The sequence below is a fragment of the Notolabrus celidotus genome, chromosome 11, assembly GCF_009762535.1.
Source record: "Notolabrus celidotus isolate fNotCel1 chromosome 11, fNotCel1.pri, whole genome shotgun sequence".
NCBI classification, from domain to species: Eukaryota; Metazoa; Chordata; class Actinopteri; order Labriformes; family Labridae; genus Notolabrus; species Notolabrus celidotus.
Genome location: NC_048282.1, coordinates 15,955,817 through 15,965,274, shown reverse-complemented (window position 1 = coordinate 15,965,274; position 9,458 = coordinate 15,955,817). Strand labels below are relative to the sequence as shown.

The 9,458-nt window shown below is 40.6% G+C and overlaps 1 protein-coding gene across 1 annotated transcript; it reads right to left on the bottom strand.

Moving 5' to 3' along the window:
* Window positions 1–642: 642 nt before the first annotated feature.
* Window positions 643–2,312, bottom strand: cort (cortistatin). Its single transcript, XM_034696460.1, has 3 exons — window positions 2,293–2,312; window positions 1,666–1,771; window positions 643–1,121 (listed from the first exon to the last, which is right to left on the bottom strand). The coding sequence occupies exons 2-3, from the start codon at window positions 1,768–1,770 to the stop codon at window positions 894–896; spliced, it is 333 nt and encodes a 110-aa protein (XP_034552351.1). The 5' UTR covers window position 1,771; window positions 2,293–2,312; the 3' UTR covers window positions 643–893.
* Window positions 2,313–9,458: the final 7,146 nt, after the last annotated feature.

The window sequence follows — 9,458 nt, the reverse complement described above, 5'->3', positions numbered from 1 at the left end:
CTGCTGTCGACAGCACTGAGTAATCACGGGGGAAGATCGTGATTTATTTAGTTTCCAATAGGACTGACGTGTTTAACAGCTAGTGAGTTACTACAGCATCTGCCTCAGCTTATGACAAGGAATTAAATAGGACATCGAATTACACAGAAAAAGACGGATATCATTCTTGGGAAAGCTCCTGAAGTTGGACTAAAGATGTAGATGCTCTTACGTATTTAAGAGTTCAGACATAAAATCATTGTCTTGTTTTATTTTACATTGTTTTCTCTTTAATAATATATCAGTAATAAATGATAAGTGTGTACCATTCAAATAAAGTTTGCTTCTTCATTGAGAATTTGAATTGTTATATTTCATATGAAGAAATATTTCTTTGAGTATTTCCTTTAGCTGTAACCTTTTAAAGCTTTTAAAGAAGGTGAACCATGTTGGTATCTTTAGTGAGTCAATTAAAAAAATCTTATTTAGTAGATATAGAAACATATTTCAGTTAACAAAACTTGAAATATTTTCACTGTTTTTGAGTGAAAATGTTTTAATTTGTAATGAAGATACAGGCATTGTTTTTTCATGACAGCTGCATTTGCATTTTTAGTGACGCAGGTTATTTTTGAAACAATTTCCAAACTGATGAACTGTAATTACATTGTCCGACATTGTATCCATGCTTTATTGTTGACCCTGAAAGAAACATACATAAATACATACATTGTATAGACAAATAGATACATAAATAATTAATATTCAAACAGCCACACTGTCTCAGTGAAGTCCATGGATGCTGAGTTAGACAGGTGTAGATGAGGTATGTACAGCTGAGGTTTACTACAGTTCATGAAGAGCCGAGAGGAGCAGGAGCACAGTCGGCGGACAGAATCCAGATGTGGTTTTTGTTAGCAGGAGGTGAAAGTTTTCCAGAAGAAGTTTTTACAGGGGGCTTTGCGGTCACGCTGAGGCAGTGATAGCCTGTTGTAGACGGCTCTCTCCTCCAGACGAGACTCAAGCGGCTCCTCCAGGTCCATTGGGGCCACCTCCCCCGGCAGCATGTTGGTGTCAAGGGCTCCATCTAACAAGCCTGACACCAGTTTCAGGATTAGCTCTTTGCGCTCTTTGCTCAGCTCCTGAGGAAAAATCACAAAAGAAGGCAGCATATTACAAAAAAAGAATATATTATGAAGAAAGTAAATCAAGGAAAATGGAACATTTTGAATCCAGATTGAAAGCTCAAATACCAAGCATTGTTATATTTAAAACAGTGAAACAATATGAAATAAAGACAAAACTTAATCTGCTAAATAACCTAAATTTCTAAATTGTTTTATTTCACTGGAGGTTTAGTCATTCTTTTCAAATTTACAGAAGCTGTATGTTGCAGTAAGGAACATTTTAATGTCTTAATGGAAAGCTCAATATCAAAAGTTCTCTTCTTTTCTCTATAAACACAGCATGATGCAGTATAAGAGTATACATTTTCTGTTTTACATTTTTTCAAAATTCACTTTCCTTATTTATTTTGTTTAATTTCACAAGAATCCTTAAATCACCACCTCTTTTTAACGTCACAGTTTCCACATTTTAAAACTTTAATAACAGTTAAAAGAAGAAAAAGGAAAGATTTCAACTAAAAGTACATAAAACAAGGGGGAAAAAAATCTCCCTCCATACCCTGTTCACGTGGATGGGACTCCTGTCGTCCACAGGAAGCACGGCTGCTGCCCTCACGCTGCACAGAACCCCCATGAGAGCTGCTAACACCACCAAAAGCTGCATGCTGTGACAGAAGAGCAGGTGACAGACCGAAGCTACAGTCACAGGAGCAGGAGGCTCACCGAGAGAGGAGTGTGTGTGTGTGAGAGAGAGAGAGAGAGAGAGAGAGAGAGAGAGAGAGAGAGAGAGAGAGAGAGAGAGAGAGAGAGAGAGAGAGAGAGTCAGATGAGAGTGGGGGAGAAGTGCAGTGCAGTTGTTGATGTCAGCTGGTCACAAAGATTTGGAAACCACTGATGATTCTTCTGCTCTACCTCCAAAGTCCCTCACTCTTTTATACGCCTCTCCCCCTACTCCTACGCCAATGACGTAGAGGGTGGTGGGTGTATGTATGACGGACAGATGGTGGGGGGGGCATGAGAGGGGTGTATGTGTGCATGTGTTTGTGTGTGTGTGGGGGCGTGTGTGTGTGTGTGTGTGTGAGCTTGGAAGAGGAGGGGAGATGAGGGGTTCGGGACAGAACAAATGGAAGCGTTCAACATTAACCTTTTTGATAAATTGGGAGGTGGTTGTATTCGTGTGATTTACCAGAGGGAACATTTGCAGTAGACAAGACGTCACAGGGCTAAAACCAGGTTCAGACATCAGCATGGGACTGATGCATTGGCTGTTAGGATGAACAATATGAAACTAGACCTGCAGGTAAACAGACAAGTCCTGAACTCATTGAAGGTCAACTTTACACTCATGTGTCGGCAATCAAAAAACATAAATGACATACACAAGAACACGTATCCCTGTCCACTTTCACATCCCAGTGTTTGACAGAGTGCTTTTATCAGCATCTGATTCCTGTCACAGTGCATTCATGTGCTGCTTTGACACCTGCAGATTACAATCGAATGGTCTGACACTCACAGAGACCTGAGGCATCACATCAAGGAAATGCATGGTACTAATCTACCTGGGTAAACACAGTTGCTAAGAAGAAGAAGCAGAAGTTATTCCTCTACAGAAGTTAGGTATGAGATGTAAGTCGTATCTTTGGGTAAACTTTGGATTTACGTTATTCACAACAAACTACATGTGCATTCAACAGATTTGATCCCTCTCCCTTTGTTTTCTCTATCTTTCTTGACCTATACGAGGTTGGTTGAGGCAAAAGGCGGTAGGGTAGTGTCAGTGTTGTCACTATCTGGAGCTCGTACGGGACCTTGGTCCGTTGAATGTGGCAATACTGTAAGGGTTAGGGTTTTAATTGGGGTGTTCTGCTAGGGGATATGATCGACAGTGGGGGCTGGCATGGAGGGGGGTTGCTCTGAAATGCCAGCCTAAAGGCTGATTTATACTTCTGCGTCTCCCCTACGCAGCAGGGGCTGACGCTGACATGAGCCCCACATATTTGCTGTGTCGTTGTGTCCGTGTCGCGCAGCAATTCTCCGCTGAAGCGCTTGAAGGCAGTGCAGTCTCTTTGATAGCCAGCCGCCTGCTTCCGGCCCCGCTACAATCTCTGTTTACTTTTCCACAGTGATTCAGAGCGTGTTATGTTAATCTTCAGCTGATACATGTTGCTGTTTATCATACAGATATGATTACAAGAAGAATAGAGAGGAGGAGATGAAATACACGACCGATGTATGGCCGATGTCCGTGATCCAGGAAGTGATATAAATGCGGGAAACACAATGCTGCTGAGCGGACCAATCACAGAGCTTGCATCCCGCGTCAATTTTACGCCTAGTTACATTTTGGAGGAGGTGCACGTCAGCTACGTGCGTAGGCCTCTGCGTAGGTACGGGAGCTACGCGGACCCCCGGTGTAGGATATGCTGTCGATTCGACGCAGAAGTATAAATCAGCCTTAACTTAGCAAAACATCAGTAAAGGAAGGTGCCCACTTGATTACCCTAGTGATGTGATGGGCTCACACTGCCCCTCTGCCCTGTCTCTCTTGGGCTTTGGGGGACATGAGGAGCCATGTTGTTGACAACTAAACTTATCAGAGGGCATAGTCAGCTGGGTGTCTTCCCTGAGTGCTCATCCTATCTCAAAGCACAAGTACCTTGTGTTTAACTCAAATACATTGTCTGTTTGCTTATTTGTTTGTCATGACAATCACTATAACAAGTTTTTAGATGTATACAATCTGAAGTTTTGGAATTCATGACAATGGAACCTTACAATGTCTTGATGTGGAATTCGCAGGCAAAGTATTTCGCTCAGGCACATGGGTTAAGAAGGCTCCATGATCAGCAATACCCTCAGTGGTCCCCTCTGGACAACTTGAACAGAAAAAGGAAAAGGATCAGAGGGAACGCTACTTCCACGACCCCAGATGTGATGAAGCCCACACACAGACACAATCTGATGTGCCCCCAAACCTTTGTGCAACAAACACTCTACATTCATATGCTGGGGAAAGGACAAACCTGTCCCCAGTTCAAACAGGGACCACAGCGGTGAGACCCCTGGAGTCTGTTCCGGTGCTGCCTCCACAAACAGAGGCAGGTTTCATCCAGCTGCAACACCTGCAGTCAGTCCAAGTGCAAATGTCGCTCATACCAACTCCAATCTGTACAACTATGTGCCAAGCTCTTCACCTGCCACAGGTGTATAAGGTCATCTCTGGGCAGCCTGTGTCAGGAATAGCCACTACATCCTAAGCTGTCCTCTTCTGTACATAAACTGCTCTTTGAAAAAAAAAATGCAAACAAAAAATATGTCTTCGAAGTCATGATAATTCAAAGTTAATCTGTAAGGCAACTGGACTCGGAGGAGGGTCTTGAGGATATTTCACCTCTCCTCTGAAGCTTCATCAGTTCTGAACAAACTTTTTGGTGATTCTTTGAATTTAAATATTTTGAGCTGTTTTCCTTGTTTCTGCTGAGTGACAATGTCAAATAAAACTGAAATCATATCTTTTTTTGTTGTTACTGTTAACCGATTAATCAAACATTGTGTTCAAGATGTCATTAGAGTGACATCAAACTCAATAAAAGCCATAACTTAAAAAACAGATAAAGAAAAAGAAAAAAGACACTGACCGTTAGCTTTCAATTAAAAGTTATCTTGATTGAGACCAGTCAGCAGTTTCCCCTGCTTCTAGTCTTTATGTAAAGCTAAGCTAAGTGAACTGTTTCCTAGTTATAGTTATAACATAAATAATATATACCTGTGTTTTCTCTTTTGTCCAATCTTCATTATGGCTGTGAAAATAAGCCTAATACACAGGTTAACCCATTAAGACAACTAGCATGAACTAAGAAAAAGTAGCTTACATTTAACCAAGTTAGCTTGCAAAGTTGCTAATCTCTGGATCTATCACTGGATTAAGGTGTTAGCTGGCAAAATGCCAACAGTCTCCATTTTTGGATTCTGATATCTCATAAGGGGAAAAAATGTGTCAGTCCATTGTTCTGGTACAATTCTGGTTTTTAAGTTTTTTTGTTTGTTTTAAATCTCATTGCATCAGAGCTGTGTGGCTAAACGTCAGCATTAACGTTTGAAGTTTTTGAAGCCTGGCAAATTGCAAACAAGCTCTATTAAACTTAGAGAAAAGGCAGGGTGAGGTAAAAATCTCTTCGACTTCATCGCACTTAGTCATACACTCAAAGAAATAAATTGTTGGGTGAATGTAATATGCTAACAGAGCTAACACCGGACACGAACGCCACATTGGAAGGATTTCACCTGCTGTGGGCGGACAGGATACAAGAGAGCAAGACTGAACTAACTGGTGAAGAAGGCCAGCTCAGTCCTGGACCCTCTGGAGGTGGCTGATAGGAGAATTATGGCCAATCTGTCGTCTCTGATGGACTTTTTTTAATATGTATATATATTCTTGTTGAAATTCTTGTACTGTACACCTTCTTGTTTGCTGCTGTAACTCCATGAATTTCCCCGTTGTTGGACGAATAAAGGAGTACCTTGTCTTATCTTAAAGTTATGGAAAGAATTTCCACCTAATTAAAATGCTTTCATTTAGCAAGACACAATTTTGTTGAACCAACTAATTGTTAATATGTTGAGTGAACATAAAGTATTGACGTTATCATTTCTTATTTGCAATGTTTGGGTCCAACTTAATTTTGAATGGTACAATAACACTAATTAATCATGCTGACTGAACAAAACTAAAGTAAGTTCAATTCATCCATCTTGACCGATTATCCCGTTCAGGGTTGCAGGGAGCTGACTTCGGACGGAAGGCAGACAACTATTCACGCACACACACACCTACGGGATATTCAGAGAGGCCAATTAACCTGGTGAGCATGTTTTTGGACTGTGCGAGTACCCGGAGAGAACCCACGCATGCACAAGGAGAACTTGCAAATTCCACACAGAAAGGTACCTGACTCAAACCCGGAACCTTTGAGGCAACAGTGCTACCCACTGCATCACTGTGCAGCCCGTATGTTCAATCATCAGAAATGATTTGAACTGTGAGAAAACCCTTTTTATCATGTGAAAATAAACTCTAAAATACTAATTATTGATTTTAAAAATGTTGAACCACTAAACATGAATTAATATAATAGAAGCAACATGTTATACTTATGTTGATAAAACAGACACCCATGTTGCTTTTTTTGAGTGTATCTCACGATGAGTCTGGTCTGCTCTACGTTTCTGCCTATTCTGACATTTATTGATATTTTTGTTGCTGCAAGAACTTCTCCCTGTCCATCAGTTTGTAGCTGTCCACCTCTCTTTCTGCTCCTTCTCTATCCTATGCTCTCTGCACTTCCAGTCGAGACAGGTGGCTGTTCACCATGAGTCCGGTTCTGATTGAGGTCAGATGGTAGTTTTTTATAGCTACTTGTGCGAGTGCTTACTCATGGTGAATTATGCTCAGTCTTTGTAGACATAACAGATTACAGTCTATAAATGCTCTTATGACATGAAAGTGTCATGCCACAAATTACAGTATGATATTTGGGTTACATAAATAAAAATTGCTACAGTGTAGATATCTTGTTCTGTTTTTATTGTTTATTTAACATGTTTTTCCCATGTGAAGCTCTATGTGATCTTTCCCTGTGAAAGTTTCTTGAAATGTCACACTCACTAACAGTAGAGTCTTTGATTCAGGATAGACACTAGCCATGAGAAGAAATGACTGGTTTGTCCTATTCTTCCATGACATAGACTGTTTAAAACATGTACATAGTCACTGAGATGTCACCCATTAGGTTCTGAAGAAGAGGCAAATATACACATATGCATACTTATGCAAATATATGCATAACCCTCTGCCTCAATATGCTTAAAATGAATGACTTAAAAAATAATCTCCTGTTGCATGTTTTACAAATGAAAAAACAAACTGTTTTTGTACCAGCTGTCAACGTGTATTATTTTTCTGTAAAAATGGGAATTTAAACAAGGGGACAGTGGAGCATCCCAGGCTTTGGTAGCCAGCCTCAAGTGGACTCTGAGAAACTGGCCAGGACTTTGGGTGTATAAAACATGAACAGAAATACAGCCACCCCCAGAGAAGCTGAAACTTCTAGAGCTCCCCCTGGTGACTGGCTGCAGTTTAGGTCATAAAGCCTACCTCCATGTTACAGGTACACTGTGTAGTATTATATTGTGTCGAGGAATATATTATGGTGTGGTTACATTTGTGTAGAATCATTTGTTGACTTGCGATACAATGAGTTCTTTTATATTTACATAAGGAGCTGGCCACCTGCCACATAAGCCGCCATCATGCAGCACCATGTTTCTACAGGGGCACAGGGCAGACAAACTAGTAACACATGTTCTTGTGTTTGGTGAGTGGCTGCACAAAATGCACCGGTTAGAAGACAATGAAGACGAGATGAGAGTGCTTGTTGTTCTGCACAAATTTTTTTTTATTAAAAGACATTTTTGATGGTAAAAACTTGGCAAATAGAGGATTTATTTTATCATGCATCTTGTCCTCGAGGGCCACTTTGGATTCCCCAACAGAAGGGGTGAGCAAGGGAGCGTTTCAATCTAGAATCTGATACCTAGTTTTTGCTGAATATTCCCATTTCTACACACTGTATCTTAACAGATGAATCGCAGGTGAAACTAGAAAACCAAAATACAGGTCAAATAGTTTTTATCAAATGAGCTTTAAATCATATAGTTAGTTCTTATCATGCTGATGTAGGCGCAAGTGTTTATTTTTCTTATAACTTTTCTTTTAATGAGTTATTTGTTGTCAAAAAGATGACAGCTCTGTTGAAGAATGCCGGCTCCGGTAGCGAATTAGCGGGGTAGAGGAGGAAAAGCGAGAGAAGACGAAACAAACGATAACACAAGAGACATTAACCTTGGCATAGCCATTAGTGTCCGCCAGAGACTGTATAAAATATGGACGTAGTATCCGTAACGTCACCCATCTGTTTCTGAAGCGCTGTTTTGAGGCCAATCGTTGGTGGCATCCATATTGCTGCTGTCAAACGATTGTGACGTAAAGAGGCGGGCTTTGAGCCTCCCAGCCAACAGCTTCAGTGTTCCCGCCTGTCAATCAAGTCAGCTGTGTCTCTCATTGGAAGACTCATGATCTCAATATCTTCAAAATTGCTGCGTTAGAAAAAAAATCACCCCCCATACAGTGTGTGCCGATCAAGAAATGAGCTATCCAGACTACACTCGTCTTTTGTACCAGGCTGTAAACATGTTCATTTCTGTAAAGATCAGCTTTTTTCAATTGGTGTGTATGTGGTTGCTGGTACTTCCGGAGCCAGCCTCAAGCTGATCCACGATGAACTGCAGTTTTTAGCACTTTTGCATTGGACTCATATTTTTAGACCGGAGGTTGCTGCTTGGTGTCTGCAAATAATCTGTTCTGCTGTGGACTGCACTGACCTGAGAGATCTTTGATGTTTTTATTGTTCAGTTAAATGTGTATTTTAGTTAGCAGAAGTAGTGTGACATCAGGCATATCACTTTTGTGCATGCCGGGGCTCCACCAGTGCTATATGTCATCTCCCATAGGCAGTATTTCAGCTTCATGCCTCACAATAAGAGGTGAAGATGGAGGCCCAGTGTCCATATTAATATACTGTCAATGGTCCACATGCATGAAGTATGTGAAATTAAACATATCTGAAAAAGATTTTGAACAATATTTTAACAGGATACACAAGAGACAAAAAAGTCATGAACATTTTTGGATTGTCATTCTTGAAAACAGGGGGACGGCTAAGTCAGTTAGACTCAGTTTTATTAGTTTTTCATGTAATCAGTCCATTTAGAAAGAGAAAAGTACATTTCTTGTCATGGTTAAGACTTTCCTACACAATATCATTTAGAAGTGTTCCCTGTTTCAACAAATTATACAACAGATTGTTACTTTTATGATGCGTCAGTCTGATAAAATGAGGAGGTTTTGAAAAACAAGTGTTGCATCATACATAAAAACCATGCTCTGGTTTAAGAGCTGATTATTGAGGCCTTTTATGAGGAGGAAAACACCACTAAATGCAGCCCACAGCTTAAAGAGAAGGGTGTTTGTAGCTACTCCTAAAGCCCTATAAAACCAAATTATCCTGGTCTCAAGAGACAAACTCCTCAGAAAAACTAATCATGGAGGCCTGATTACAACAAACTTTCTGGAGTAAATTGTTTCTAAAGTGTGTAAAGTTGCAATCAACCTCCAGGAAATACCACTAGAATAGCACAATTAGTCGGAGTTTACAGATTTGTTGTTGTGACGTCTTCAGACTGTGCTACTGGCAGGGAACATACAGTACTTTTACTCCGGTTCGCCTTGGT

Excerpts from the sequence above, each read along its gene's own strand:
- cort (XM_034696460.1), bottom strand. The coding sequence starts at position 1,770 with ATGCAGCTTTTGGTGGTGTTAGCAGCTCTCATGGGGGTTCTGTGCAGC. Across the intron at positions 1,122-1,665 it reads GTCCCATCCACGTGAACAGG|GAGCTGAGCAAAGAGCGCAA; the intron begins GTATGGAGGGAG and ends ATTTTTCCTCAG.